Source organism: Mesocricetus auratus, unplaced genomic scaffold, assembly GCF_017639785.1.
Source record: "Mesocricetus auratus isolate SY011 unplaced genomic scaffold, BCM_Maur_2.0 Super-Scaffold_100029, whole genome shotgun sequence".
NCBI classification, from domain to species: domain Eukaryota; kingdom Metazoa; phylum Chordata; class Mammalia; order Rodentia; family Cricetidae; genus Mesocricetus; species Mesocricetus auratus.
Genome location: NW_024429210.1, coordinates 12,002,445 through 12,018,902, shown reverse-complemented (window position 1 = coordinate 12,018,902; position 16,458 = coordinate 12,002,445). Strand labels below are relative to the sequence as shown.

Below are 16,458 nucleotides of genomic sequence, written 5' to 3'. Positions count from 1 at the left end.
ATACTGTACATTCAAAGCACTGTCCTTAAATATTTTGGCTGCACCAGAATGACATTGTAAGTTATGTCATTCTCATTTCTTAAACTCGCTACCTCTAAGACCTGGCAGTATGTAATACCAGCAGTTTGAGACCATCCTAGCTATATAGCAAATACCAGGCAAGCCTGGGCTAAATAATGAAGCCCTACTTTGAGAATTAAAATAAAATTCTGGTAATATTTATATTTCTTCTCACAAGGGGAATATAGCATATCTTACCCATGATATTTATTGTATTGATTATCTGCTACTGTCAATATGTGTGTGTGTGTGTGTGTGTGAGTGAGTGAGTGAGTGAGTGAGAGAGAGAGAGATTTAAGTAGAACAATAAAAACTTTTCCAATAAAATTATGACACCTGCTTTTCTTTTAAATTTATTTTCATTTCGTGTGCTGGAAATATGTATACGTGGATGTCTTTACAATGTGTTTGTGAATACGTGAGAGTCAGGAGTCAATGTCAAGAATCTTTCTCTCTCCCTGTCCTCTTTATTTTTTGAGACAGGGTCATTCACTGAACTTGGGCTCATCGCTTCCTCTGGGTTTACTGTTCACTGTGTCTGTCACCCTAAGGCTGGTCTTACAGAAGCATGCCTGGTCTTCGCTTGGATGCTAGGGCTCTAACTCGGGGGCCCATGCAGTAAAGAGACAGGTGCTTTGTGACTCAGCTGTCTTCCCAGCCAAAATATGGTTTCCACAGTAGGGTTCTTTTTCTTATATTTATTATTGCAGGCATTCTTTGAGACTTGGACATAGATCTCCATCTTCCAACTCACAGCCCTTCTTTCTTAGACAGCAAATTATGTATCTCAGGAGCTCACTGTGTGGATCTGCCTACCTTCACTCCCTGAGTGCTAGGATTCGAGGCATGAGCCACCGTGCCTACAGTGTGTGGTTGGGATTGAAGCCAGGCTTGAAGCATGGAAGGCAAGCATTCTATCAACTACATTTTCAACACATTTACATGATCATTTAAAGCAAACTAAACTGAATAAAGTATTTCTATTTTTTTTCACTTCTACAAGCCAACTCTTCTGAATCACTCTTTGACTTAAAATTGTTGGTAGTCCCCAGTCCCCACAATTCTTGTTTGCTAACGCATGACAATTTTGAAGCACTTCTTTGCATATTATTTGAGAATCTAGGAATGTAGCTCAGAGCAGGAGTTCCTGCCCAGTATGCCTGAGGCCCTAAGATCAATCCCTAATACTGGAAAACAAAACTGGAGACCATGAAGCTTTTCAAAACCCTTTTAAATAATACTCAAAGTAAAAACAATTGCACTTTATGATATTATTTATCTTTATAACTGTTATCCTTTCACAGATAATGTTTTCTGAAGGCTGTATGAGTCCTATATCCCAGCAAATTGAATATAAGCATTGGGAAATACCCCTGCTCTTTTCTTTTTAGGTTTTTATTATTGTAAGTCATACCCACACATACAGACACACTCACACTCGCACACTGACACACTCGTGCGTGCACACACAGAGAGACACACTCGCACACACACACAGACACTAACATTCATACTCACACATACACACTCACACTCATACACACACAGACAACTTCCAGGAGTTGGTTATCTGCACTGAGGGCTTCAGGGACCGAATTCAGATCACCAAACTTACAAGCAAGTGATTTTTTTTTTCACTGAGCTATCTCACTGGTCCTTAGCTGGATTTTCTTAATGAAAATGGAAAGTACTAGTCCTTATTAATGTGTTTCTGTGTTTAAAGCAAAGAGTTTTATTTAAAATTTTGCTATTTAATATATTGGGATATCTGTAAATAAAAACTATTTTTTAAATTTCTCAGTTTTCCCCAAATGGCCAACATCCACAGGTATATTTCACATGAGCAAAGCTCTTTGGTATTCTTTGTAATTGTTAAGTATGTACAGAGGTCCTGAGCCCAGAAATTTGAGTAGTTAAAAACTACAGCATGTCTATCTTAGATTGTCTTTTAAGTCAGTGATAATAATCGATAAAAGTGTTTTCTTGACTTTACTAGAAGGCATCAGTGTGAAAATTTGGAAAATAATCTGGAGTCGTGTGTTTTTCTCACTTAGTGCTGTTAGTTCCATATCCACAGGGTCAGCATCTGATCCAGCCAACCACAGATCACAGTGATTGGGGAAATACTGTCTAAATTAAACTATACAGACTCCCTTTCTTCCACTAACCTCTAAAATGTGGAGGCAGTATGTTTTAGTATGGGAAGATGTACATATGTTGTCTACTGTGCTGTTTTGTGTAACTGGGGCAAGCATCTGCATGGAGTCTGCAAGGGACCTGGGAACTAATCATGAGGGAGGATGGCATTGACCTTGATGTGTAGGTAGATGGCAAGGTCTGGACTTTGATTGGGTTGCAGAGAATGTAAGGTCCATCATTGGTGAGTCTGCAGAGATGTGCTAAGGAATGGAAATGATGGAATCAAAGAAATACAATAGTAGAGAAGGCAGAATTGATCAAAGCACAGCTTATGCATGCATGCATGGAAATGTCACAGTGAAATCCATTAATTTGCATGATTATATGAAGTAATTTTTACAATAAAAAATACTGCAACCTTCCAAAAAGAAGCTTCTGACCCCCAAAAAGAAGCTTCTAACCCCCCAACGAAAAATCGTAAAGGTTCTAAATAAGTAAATCTCCCTGAAGTTTTGTAATAGCAGTGATTATACACAATAGATTCTCAATAAATACCTACTGAATGACAGTTGCAGGATTTGATGAATCTTACTTAGTTCTAGCTGTCTGATACCATATGTCCTGAACTCCTGATTTCTCTGTGCACTAAGACCTGCCTGGCCTCAATGTTCCCTTGACAAGGGATGACGTGGGGTAGGGGGAGTCAGAAGTTGGCGGGTTCATGTTTAGGAGGCAGCATGAGTGAAGAAGCATTCCATTAGCTGCCACCCTGTAGACCTCAGGCACCTGTTCCTTGAGGAGGTGAAGGCAGGTTTCTAGGAGAAAAAATAGATTATCATTGGCCCTATGAATGGGCTAGCTACGGGAAGGGTGATATCTGCCAGAATGAAGGGAACAGAGTAGTGACCTGGTTGTACAAAAGAGACGAGAGTGAATGAGTGACACAGGAAAGCAGATGTGTCCTTCATTGGGACATCTTGGAAAACTAGATTCCCATTGTGGGTAGGTGTCCACTGAAGCCTAGAGAGGTGGTATCAACGGTGAAGTCCCAGGAACTGGTGCAGGTGCTGGTGTGCTTTAGAGGACCCTCTGTGGACTGGCCTTGGCCCAGGCAGGAGTGAAAATGAGCTCTGGAGACTGTTTTTATCAGTCCAGATTTCTTGATACAAAAGCAGAACTTCTCCCAGGAAATTGCAGGTATCTATAAGACAGCTGGAACAGATTTACATCGTGGTGTCATAGCAAAAGGCTATGGCTTTAGGTTAAATGGCATGAACAATTTTAGAGAATGAGCAGAGGAAATTTAAAACTCTGAACCTCTGAAAGACCTCCAGATGAAAAGTTTCTAGACCCCAATAAGCCTCTCCACTGATACAACAATCCAAGTCAGACCAATTCAAACCAAATTAGAAAAAGCCCACGTTTAATGGATACAGTGCTCCCAGGTGCCCTTCCAGCCCCGTCCCAGAGAAGAGATGGGAAAGAGAGATAGGGAAAACCAAGGTCTGGTTTCTAAGTGGACAGTTGAAATACTCTGTGGGAGTGGTCCTTGAGAATCTCTGGGGGAGGGGTCATTATCTGGTGGTTGAGATGCAGCAGGGTTTGGAGGGTGATGGGGGAGGGACTTGGCTGGAATAGCCACCATACACTAGCCAACAGATTTTTCATATAAACTGTATTTTGAAGCAAATGTGTTTAAAGATAAAAATTAATTAATCATTAAAATTAGGAGTAGTCTAAGAACCTGAATTCTTACTATAAATTTTCCTCCAATAATTATCAGTGTGAAATATTAACTGGCATTTTAAACTGTCAGTTTTCTTTTCAATAGAGGTTAAATGAACTAATATCTGAGAATCCACTTAACTCTGTAATTTAATTATGCTGTGAGTCCATCCACACAATTAGTATGCTACACAAGATGGTGAAAACAACCACTGATTTGCAGTATTCTTGTATGCTTGTTCTTTGGCTTTAAAGTCAAGCCAAGTGTGATAGTTCATGCCTGTATTCCCATCACTAAGGAGGCAGAGGGAGTTGGCTTGCCAAGGGTTCCAGGCCAATCTGAGCTACATAAGACCATGGTGAAGGAATAAGGGAGGAGGGAGGGGTTTTACTTAGGATAGGTATAAAGTAGGTATAAAGGTTTATTTGACACTAGATTGACAAAAACAGTATCTCACATCAAAAATGTAATGTAGATATTGGTGTTTGGTGGGTTCTAATCACAGCTAAATTGTATACAAACGTCTCTTTTATATGCCATGTTATGAATTTTGGGCATTTGCTAGTGATTATTCTTTCCTAGTACTTAATAATATAGCATGAATCTTATGAGCATGTGCTCATAGGAGATACGACAGCTTCATATGGACTTAGAGACACACCACTAAATCTCTAGTGCATGTGATGGCAATTCTGCAGCTTCCCTGTGTTTTCCTTAAACTGTCCATCATGTGAAGGGTTGGAGTCTGTGGGGTGTGGGAAAGCAGCACTTACAGAGTCACTTGTGGTCATGTGATAAACTCTAAAGTTCTGGTTGAAAACCAACTTTTTCTGACTGATATCTTGTTCTTTATGATCACATATCTCTTTGGTTTTGTTCATAATAGCACTGAAAATACCCCATAGCTCAATTGTGCTGCAGTCAGTGGGCTGAAGGGCATCTTAGCAATGAGTACAAAGTTTCCTTAGAAATGTTTGTGTTGGGACTGAGGAAAAACATAAACCCCTGCGCATGGATCCCCAAAGCCCACATAAGAAAGTTGAGTATAAAAGCGTGCATCTGCCATCCTGCTGCTGAAAGGAGGGGGGCAGCCTGATCCTGGGACTCATGGACTGCCAGCCTGGCCACGCTGTGGGAGAGCCCGAGTCAGTGTCTGTAACAATAAGGTGGGACATAGTCAGAGGACATCCAACTTGACCTCTGGCCTCCACATGCACACATATGTGCATAAACTTGTACACACACACATCACACACACACATCACACACTCACACACATCACACACTCACACACACATCACACATGCACACATATGTGCATAAACTTGTACACACACACACATCACACACTCACACACACATCACACATGCACACATATGTGCATAATCTTATACACACACATCACACACACATACACACATCACACATCCATACACACACATCTTACATACACATACACACGCATCACACATATACACACAAACACACATCACACATCCATACACACACACACACTCACACAAATGTTGATGTTAACCAGGCTGGCTCACAACTGAGTCCCAGCTATATGGGAGGCTTAGGCAAGAGAACTATTTGAACTCTTTTTGGGAAAAAAAAAAGCTTGATAGGAGGCATGGGGCATTCGATCACAAGTTTTCTGGACACTTCATCAGAAGGATCACAAATTTGAGACCATCTAGAGTAATTTATCAAGACTCCATCTCAAAATAAAATTAAATATGGCTGGAAAGTAGCTCAGTGGTACTAAATTCAACCCCCCATACCACCAAAGCTTAATATATTACTGTCAGAAATTTTACCTAGGAAAATAAGATTCAACATTTTTGTATAAAGATATCCATAAAAGCATTTATGGTACTGAAAAACTTGCCAACACCCTATATATCCAGTAAAATAAAGTATTATGCATCTATGTAATAGAAATGTTTGGCAGCCTGTTAAGAATCTTGTTTTCAAAAGAAATACATATGGTCATCAGAAAATGCTTTCTTGCAACCAAATATTAAGTGAAAAAAATGGGACAAGGCAGGGTATGTCATGCAATCACCGTATAGAAAGGTGGGTGTGATGATACCATAATGATCTCTGGGTAACTTCTAAATTGCTGTTATTTTTACTTGCATTTACTCTCTAAAATCCCTATAGTAAATGTGATGTATATTTTGAATTACAAACAGTGTGCTTCTAGATCCAAACACATTGTGTGGCAGCTTGAGGTTGTGAACTGCAGACTTAGACTCTGGGGGTCTCCCGGCAGGCCAGTCCCTGTATGTCTAAGGTAGAGAAGGTAGCATACGGTAATATTTGACCTTTATCCGGTGCTCACCACCTGCCAGTGCTCTTATGGTACTCTCTTGCATTGGGTTTTTGCAGGCTGGTCAACGCGCTTGCTATTTTACACAGGTGCGAACAGGCTTAAGAGATTGAGTAACTGCCTATAATTGAGAAAGGAAACTAAGGTCTGTCTGATTCTTAAACTTTTAAACTAATGTGGATACTCTGCTTTGGTTTAATACCACTTTAAAGAACTGGCTTCCAGCTGGGCATGGTGACACAAGCCTTCGATTCTAGCAGAGGCAGGCAGATTTCTGAGTTTGAGGCCAGGCTTGTCTATAAAGTGTATTCCATAACAGCCAGGGCTACATAGAAAAAATAAATAAATAAAACAAACAAACAAAAACTAAACCAAACCAGACAAAGGAACTGACTTCCATTGGTGGCAAATATTTGTTATTCTCCAAAAGTGCATTGGGAAATTAATCAGCCCATACTATTTTTCAATTCTGATAAGATTATTTCATTATGAAGAGAATGGTCAGGGGAGAACAGTTTTGTGGGTTCTTTTACAGAATATAATAGCATTACTGGAGTGTAGGGGCACATGCCTATAATCCCAGAATAATTCAAGGGTAACCTGGATTAGCTACACAAAGAATTCAAGGCAAGCTTTGGCTACGTAGTGAGACTATTGACTAAATAGACAAATAAATAACAGCGTGGAGGTTTTCTATAAATGCTTCCAAAAGTTTACAAGAATAATGCCACAGATATTTTAGCATTGAACACTTCATGAATTGAAAATATGTGGTTGTCACTTCTATTAGACGATAAAAATAGAACTGAACGTTTAATTATATCTTTGTTATACTGTGCCCATGAGAAAACATGAATATATGTAATCTAATATTAACATACACCTTATGAGAATATGCTTAAATAAGATCTAATGAGGGTTGCCTGGCTGCTGTGAGCATGAGCACTGTCCAAGTTTCATTCCCAGGACTCACAATGGAAGGAGAGAAGCAACTCCCAAAGTTGCCCAGTTACACCCGCACATCCACTATGGTATATTGACATCTGCTCTAGTGCACACACTTCATACACGCACAATAATAATAATAATAATTTTCAAATACATTGAAATTTCATCCAGTATTATGAAATACTGTTTCATTTTTTTCAAAATTGATATATGCATTCTACAGTTTCTTCTCAACATTAGTTTTTTTCTATAAGTAGCCCTGTTAAGAAAGCCACACACCTGACTTTTCACTTTAATAGGTGAACTGACCTTTAACTGTATTTCTATCATTTGGATTCTAACTCTGTATCTTTGCTTTTAAGCACCGAATGTTGTGCAGACAAGAGGAGCTGAGAGAGAGAGCAAGAGTTCTGCTTGAACAAGCAAGAAGAGAAGCATCGTTCAAGGCGGGGAACAGGCTCACTGGCAGCACAGCCCCTCCACCCTGCAGCAGGCAGCCCAGCGATGTGAGGAGCACTGGCGGCAGAGACCACCAGTTATTCACAGTGGCCATGATTGTGGTGGCTACCGTGTGTATGTGTGTGTGCTCGCTTACTTTCCGTGGGTTGTGCGCTGTGGATGTGTGCGTGGTCACTTATTCAACTGATGGATCCATCCAGTGGGACCAGGCACACTGTTGTTATTGCTGCGCAGTGCTGTTAGCTGTGAGGAAAAGTCCGGTTCTGGACTAGAAATTACATCCCGTAAATATCTGGTTTTGTTCATTTACATTTTATGACTAACTGTATTTTATTTAAGATTATATTTTTCCATAGAATTTTGTGAGAGACATTAGTGTATAGTAATACCATTTTTATTATCTATCGTGTGTATTTTATATAACTCCATGAAGATATTCACAGTACTTTCCATATAACAAGACTATAGTTGATAGGCATTTTTACATTTGTATTTTTAAAAAGTCTCCCAGTCAGTAAATGGTAATGGGGGATTTGAACCTGAGCCTTCTTAGTTTCCAGAGACTGTGAATTCCCTTGTCATAGCCTCCATTACTATATTAAGTCACATTTTCTCCATGTGTCATTTTTGTGTAGGGTTTCACAAGTAGTAATGAACTTACAACAGTAGAAATCCTTCAGTATAATAAGTTGTGAAACTTGTTATAATTGAAAACTGATAGCTCTACTTACCACCAAACTCACACATAAAATCACATTCTGTTGTAAGTCTTTGTAGAGGACAGTTTAAATGACCTCCAAGTTCTGGAGTATTGCTTCTAACCTTTAGGTCTTTATGAAATAGGGGGGTATAAAAATGTATTAAGCCATGATTTTTAACAAAAGCAAATAGCATAACTCACAGAGATCCTCCTGCCTCTGCCTCCCGAGTGCTGGGATTAAAGGCGTGTGCCACCACCGCCCGGCTGTAAAATGTATTTTTAACTATACATCATGATCACAAACTTTGATAAGTACTACTCTAAGATGGTGTAATTAATGCTCACGCTTGTAATCCTAGCACTCAGGAGACTGAGACAGGAGGATTGCTATGAGTTTATCAGTCTGATCTGTATAGTGAGTTCCAGACCAGCTTTGGCTCTAGATGCTATCTCAGTTTAAAACCAAAACAAACAAACAAAAAAAAACCCTCTTCATACTAAGTACAAGCTATAGCTCCAATGCAGGTCTTTAAAACTTAACCATCTCCTACCCTCTAGCTGTGTACCTGTTGATTAGTATTTTCCTATTCTACTCATTGGTATGATAAATTAAACTCTTAACTACCTCATGAAAGTGGAATCGCAGTGCTTATTTTTCTGTGGCTGGCGCTTGTTTGCTTGCTTAAGCAATGATTCTGCTAGGCCCCTGACTTGCATTGAACTCACTACATAGACCAGGCTGGTCTCTAACTCACAGAGATCATCCTGCCTCTGCTGTGAGTGCTGGGATTAAAGGCGTGCACCAGCACACCCAGCCCAATTTTAATTCTTTTGGCAAAGCCCAGAAGTGGGCTTTCTGTGTTGTGCTGGGTAACTCTGTGCTTAGGATGTGTCTCATAACAGCTGCACTGTCTTATTTTGCAGTTTGCAAAGGTGCCTGTTTCTCCATTTTCTTACTGGTGTTCACTGGTTTTCATTATCTGTTGGTCTGGTTTGGGGTTTTTTCCAAACATGGTCTTGTATGTTCTCCGGGCTGGCCTTGAACTCTTCGCTAAGATCACAGGCCTGTTCTCACTCTGGGCTCAGGCTTTTGCTTTGAAGAACAGCTATGCTAACAGATACGAGGTGACAGATAGCTCTGTGCGGATTTTATCTGAATTCCCTTGGTGGCTATTAATACTGAAAGAACCCAAAAAATTCTCCCAGATTTTTATTCAAATTCGCAGTATGGGATTTTTGTTATTGTTTTTGTTTCTTGGTTTGTAGCTATTGACTTTATATAATTTTGATATTAACTCCTTACTGAATATGTGGTTTAGAGATACTTTATGCTGTTCTATAAGTTGTCTTTTATTCTATTGCTTATTTCCTCTATTGTGTCTTATGATTCTGTCTCCAAATCTCTTTTACCATGTTACATTAGCCTAAGTAGTCCCACAGCCTGACTCAGGTCCAAAGAGAGAAGACATAGACCCCACCACTCAGTAGGAAGAATAAGATCACTTTCTAAGAGCATGTGACATAGGAGATATTGTTGCTATATTTATCTTCTCAGTTAAAAGTTCAGGTTCAGCTGGGCGGTGGTGGCGCACGCCTTTAATCCCAGCATTTGTGCCGCAGAGGCAGACGGATCTCTGTGAGTTCGAGGCCAGGCTGGACCGACAGCCTCCAAAACAATACAGAGAAACCCTGTCTGGTAATATCAAAAAAAAAAAAAAAAAAAAGGTTCAGGCTCAATTGAAAACACTCTCTTCTCTCTCTTCTTGTGGTACTCATTTTGCAGGTGCCTAGTCCTGTGTCACTGGATAGTAGCAGTTGGCTGAACTACACAGTATATTCCAGGGTTATTGCTAGGTTCTGACATTTGATATTAACATAAGGCAAGAATGTAAACAACTTGGGTGTGTACCATTTCACAAATATGAATTAGACCTTGGTTTCTTTTATAGGACACTTGATATGCTTATATGTTTTCACAGACAAAGTAGTTTTCTTAATTTGGTCATTTTCTACTGTTTCTGAGTAGCTCTTATACAAAAGGAATGTTGTTGGTAGCACACTCCATAATTTGGAAAACACGTTGATGACAAAATAGAAATGAAAATGCCCAATTTCATCTCTGAGCAATTGAATATAAGTGATATTAAAACAGAAAATAATTCTTATCTCAGGTTCTGTTTTTCCATTTGTAAATGTTTAAGAAAAGCTTTGGTTTTTTTTCTTGCTTTACATTGAAATTAACAGGTGCCCATCTAAAAGGGACAAGGGAACCATGACTGACAGCCAGCCCCTCTCCCCCCTTAGTGTCAGGATCCCCATCTTTCTGGAGAGATCAGAAGACTTCTCTTAAATAAAAGTGGATCCAACCCACCCCAGCCTCAAATGATTCGAGTTTCCTTTCAGTGAAATAATTTTTGCTGTTTTTACATTGATTATACTCTCATTTGTGCTTTAATTTGTAGAAGTCTTTTTAAGACATTGTTTTTGTTTTACCCTTTATATAATGTATGGTAGGTACTGAAAGTCAAAGTACTGAGCTGGGAGACATACATTATTCATTCTTAGAGTAACTGAAAAGTTCCATGAGTTGAAAAAAGATAAATAAAAAGGTTGGTATCCAAAAATGACTTTCAGTCTTGGAGAAAATGGATACTAACCTTAGAGTTACTGAAGGCATCAAGTATTGTGCATGCCTTTAATCCCAGCACTCAGGAGGCAGAAGCAGGTGGTTGGAGGCCAGCCTGGTCTACAGATGAGTTCTAGGACAGCCAGGGCTACACAGAGAAACCCTGTCTGGATGGAGTGGTGGTGGTGTTTATAGAAAAGTTTTCTAGAACTTGATATTGCTTATGAGGCCATTGAGTGAGGACTCTTCAACAATTTATTTCCCTCTGTACTTTGTTCCTGTGTAGCTGAGAAACTTTTGGTGACTACCAAGAAGAACTAATAGAATCATAATTCATATTAGAGTACATAAATACATGGGGCAATGCCCACATACTTGGCACAGGTGAACTAATCTTTTTAAACTTTGTAGTTCTAGACTGAGAGTGAAACTTAATGGCAAGTCAGAAAAGAGTTCAAGTTAAAGGTTAAAGGAAGCAAAGTTCACTTTTTCAGATATTCAGGATTGAAAAATACAAAGAGAAAATATTTTAAGTGTCAATATGAAGACACGAAGCCCTAGAATCCTTTGGTAGAACAAGTTAGCCTTAGAGAATAAACTCCCGGCTCTTCTTGCCATCACAAAGACCACCATCCATGCCCTTCTTTTCGCCGCCTCACTTGAGTTTCTTCGGTTTTCAGTGCAGTTGTAAGTTCAGTATCTGGAGTCACCACCACACTCTTGGGTTCTTGGTCAAGCGTTGGCTGTTCTCTTCCTACAGTTGCTTCCCTTTCCTGGGTGTCTCTCTCTTGCTCGTTCTCTCTCTCCCTCTCTCTCTCTCTCCCTTTCCCTTTCCCTCTCTCCCTCTCTCTCTCCCCCTCTCTCTCTCTCTCTCTCTCTCTGTCTCTCCTCTCTCTCTGTATCTCTCCTCTCTCTCTCTCTCTCTGTGTCTCTCCTCTCTCTCTGTGTCTCTCTCTGTCTCTCTCTCTCTCTCTACTGTTTTCTTGTATATTTACTAGGAACACTCTAGTCTTCTCTGTTGAACTCTGCATCATTGAAAGCACAAGGATGAGGAGTACCTAGTACCAAGTGTTTGGTAAACATTTATGAATACATGAGGTGGTGCAGTGAGAACCTGTTTCTCATATTGTTTGCTGACTGATGACAAAGCTATAATGAAAAATTGGCTCTAAGAAGTGTCTATGAAGTAAAAGTGTATAAAGAGAAAACAAATGTTTCTGTGAAGGTCTCTAAAGCAGAATGGATTGTTACTGCACAAGTCAGCTACAACTGAGATTACTTTTTACTTTTGGATTTTAAGTTCCGCGTGTCATCTGATTCCTGATGTTCTTGAACCCTGCGCTATAATACCTTTTTTTTTTTGCACAGATGTTCACATCTGTGCCATCTCCTGCATGACTTTAGCTTGATCTGACTGGAACAACAAGGAAGTGAAGAAAGGACAGACACACAGACACATCACAGATACAGAAAAGCTGATTGAGGGTTTGTGCCTTCTGACAGTCTAAGGGAAGCCATACCAGCAGTCTGGAAACTCAGTGCATGAAGGGGAGATGGAGACTAGCTAATCCCAGGAGGAGGTCTCTGTGGGAAGCAGTCTCAGGTTGCATTCATCCTGGAGGAGCAAACTGTTTGATAGTTTCTCCATATAGGGGCTTTAGCTAAAGGTCATTACTTCCTTCCTAGTGTTTATACTCAGACCAAGGAAGACTTTGCCATTCCTCTGAGCCTGACCCCAGAAGGCTTTGCAGTTCCCATGGATCTAAGGCTCTGAGGTCCTTGACATGGTTGTGTTCACGTCAGTCACATTCACTCAGGACTTCATCTGATCCCCACACATCCAGCATTTTTCCTTGTTTTGGGACTCCTACTAGAATTCAGCTGCCAAGTCTGCCCCAAATCCCAGCATTCTACTGAACTTTCCCATGACTACTCGAGCTATGTGTTTCACATCTGAGGAACATTTTCAACAGCAGCCTAGTAGTCTTACCTCATTCCCTGTGTACAGACTTGATATGTTCTCAGGAAAAGTCAGAGCTACAATTTTCCTGAAAGACAACTTGCAACAACAGATACCATTCACATAGAGATGGTTCAGGACCTGAGCACTTCTTGTACTTGCAGGACCCTGGTTCAGTTCCCAGTACCCCCATGGTGGCCTACAACCCTCTGTAACTCCAGTTTCCAAGAATTCAAATGACTTACAAACTCCGCGGCTACTGGGCGTACATATGTTGCATATACATGCAGGCAGGCAAATGCTCATAAAAGAAATCTTCTAAAAACAAGTAACAGAAAGGAATCTTGGCACTATTATAAAGCAGACTTGAAGTTTCCTCCTTTGTGTTTAATACCTCAGTCCAACGACCCATTCATTCCACACCATTTATATAAGAATCGATTCTTACCTTAGCATCTGAGAGAACCTACGGGCAACCTAGTAGTAAGTCCCAGGAGGCTCACAAGAGTGTTTGGATCCTCTAAAGAAAACTATACATGGGAAAAGATTTTAGTTTGATCGGTCCTTTAATATTAACTGAAAAGGAAGCCTGGCGGTGGTGGCGCACGCCTTTAATCCCAGCACTCGGGAGGCAGAGGCAGGCGGATCTCTGTGAATTCGAGGCTGGGCTGGACCGATAGCCTCCAGAGAAACAATACAGAGAAACCCTGTCTCGAAAAACCAAAAAAAAAAAAAAAAAGATTAACTGGAAAGGATACTAATAAAAATAAAAATACAGATAATAGTTACTTTGTTTCACTGGACTTAGAAATAAACCCAAATGCCTTACTTATGAAGAAGAATGCAAGCTATTTTTCATGTTAAACCTTAATGATTTATTTTATTGTTAACTGTGTGTCTGTGTATGTAATCACACATGTGCACAGTTGTCTATGAAGACCAGAAGGGGGTATCTGATCCCTTGGAGTTACAGGCAGTTGTGGATCACCATGTGAGTGCTAAAAACCCAACTCCTATCTCCTGCAAGAGCAGCCAACACTCTGACCACTGGAACATTCTCCAGCTACAAGCTGTACCTTTAAAATACATTCAGTTGTCATGAAGGCTAGCTATCCATCCTGTACTTGTGATATTTGTTGGAAAATATTAATTTAATGGAACCTGCCTATCATGCTGATAATTGTATATAGTAGATTTAAGTTAGCATACTGAATATTCTCCAGGTAATAAAAGATGGAGTTATCATCTTGGCAAAAAGTGTCATAGAATATCATCTTGGTAAAGCAGCTGGAGAGCTGGCTCAGTGTTTAAGAGAAGTTGTTGCTCTTGCAGAGGACTGGGTTTGATTCCAGCACCCACACAGCAGCCAACAATCATTTGTAATTCCAGCTCCAGTGGGGCTGACACTTTCTCTGATCTCCACGCCACAAGGCATGCAAGTGGCACATAACTGCATGCAAAACACATAAACTAGAATGAAAGGAATCAAATTTTTAGTCGTTTTGCTAAAAAGTCTGAGTAATTTCTCTTGTAATTTTTCATGTGCATCTCTGTATATAACATCTCTGTGCTCTAAGTATATAATATTAAAGTATGTATAGAATTATATTTATATACTTAAAAATACTGACTTTAGCATACATTTATAGATATTATTACATTCAATAGCCTCTGTTAATCAAAGTTTTAAAATTAAAATGTTTGTCTTTCTTAACTATAAATTCTATGATTTCTATTGTTAAGGAGAAATAGGTTAACTTTAATTTGTAATTTCAGTGATTGAGGCCATGAGTTTTCAGTTAATATAAAAAGAAAGCCAAAACCTTTAAAACACATAGAATATTTTATCTTATTTATAGATTTTTTTATTCTCCTTTTGAGCTAGAATATGCCTAGGGAAACAAGATGAAAATATCTTTTGTATTTTACTTCAGCACAGTCATCAAAAGATCAACTGTACATAATCCATTTCAGGCCAGTAAGGCACACTAAGTGACAGCTAATCTTTCTGTAGTTGCCTTTCAAGGGAGAATGCTGATGTGCTCCTATGTTCAGTATAAGTATCTAAGAGGCACTGATTTTTCTTTATTCTGTGTGATTTAAGCAATACCTTATCTCTTCTGTCTAAATTTAAGTTGGTTTGAAGTCTGCTATCCTAACAATAGTTACTAGACTTTTTAGAAAACATTGTTATCTTGTTAGCATATCTCTAGAGGCACATAAAACCCAGCATTATTGCGGGGAGGGGGGAACCCCAAGCATCTTTTCTATTATGTCTCCGTAAACCCCAGCTTCAAAGATCCTATTTACTCAAGAATGTCATGAGCATATAAAGCTAGAGCTGGGTGTCTTAGCGTCAGGAACACTCTTCTTATCGCCACTGTTGGTGACCATGAACATTTTCCACATAGCTGTTTAGTGTCATGTTGAACTTCCCAGGATGGTAGCACCATTGCTAAGGCGTATTTCATATTGCCTTTTCTGTTCCTGCTCAGCATGCGCAAGAGTAGAGTTTAAATCTTCATTCATTTCATTTTTAATGTTTCTTTTGTTCTCCTTATCATGTTCTGGCTTTCCCTAGGATATATGCTTTGAATGAATTCACATATGCATTACTAATTGTGTGCTATTGTATTTACAGTTCCTAGTGGTGGCACTGTGAAGCTACTAATGTCCTTGCTTCACTTGATGTGAAATCATCTGAGTGTCTTTGATAGCAGTGAAACAGTATTAATTGTTTTGTACATTTCTTGGTCACTCTTCTTAGGTGGTCTTCATAATCTATTAGAACTTTCAGCCAGATTTTTGTAATGTCATGCTTCCAGCCGTGATTAAATTGGTAATTAATGAACAGTCTTTGGCAATGTGAACCACATCCTGTTAATTTTCTCTTTTGAGTTTTAGAAGTTGTCTTCTGTGTCAGAAATCATTGCACCACCTTGCTATGGCCCCTTGGCATGAAACCACAATGACTTGATTTTTGAAGCCATTAGTAGATCAGAGCAGTAATTTCACAGTATTTTGGTCAAGGCAATTATAGTACCCAAAACTGAGTAAATGTGAAAATTCATGAAAGAAGTCCAGAAATACCAGGTGAGCTTCCTTGTGTTCACTGGGACGTTATGATTAGTTTAATTGGTCTTTGTTTGATTTTAGCCACAGAATCTGTTTGTGCCACAGCGGAGCAGTGACTTTATAGTTGAGGGTCTCTGACCTCCTTTGACATGGGCAATGCAAAAATGAGCCCTTTGAAACAGTCCCCTTCCCCAAAGAAATTTCAATGCCATTTAAAAACTAACCACAGGAAGGAAAGTTGTCTAATTAGTTTCTTGATACTCTTATTTTATAAATGCTTAGTAAGTTGATTTCCCTGTCGCTGTCCAGTTAACAAATATATGTAACTACATTTTAACTAGTAGTTTTGAGGTGTTATTGATGAAGAGTTTTGGCACTGTATGAGAACCTTGTCATGCCTTAACAAGCATTCATTTGACATGTGACTTT

At 39.4% G+C, this 16,458-nt stretch overlaps 1 protein-coding gene across 10 annotated transcripts in view; it reads left to right on the top strand.

The window, feature by feature from the left end:
• Positions 1-16,458, top strand: part of Ehbp1 (EH domain binding protein 1) — a 275,065-nt gene that overhangs the window by 190,659 nt on the left and 67,948 nt on the right. For all 10 annotated transcript variants that reach the window (XM_040733240.1, XM_005070382.4, XM_005070380.4 and 7 more), the window contains one exon: positions 7,572-7,715. In XM_040733240.1, the coding sequence (XP_040589174.1) occupies positions 7,572-7,715 (144 nt within the window). The remainder of the gene's footprint in view (positions 1-7,571; positions 7,716-16,458) is intronic.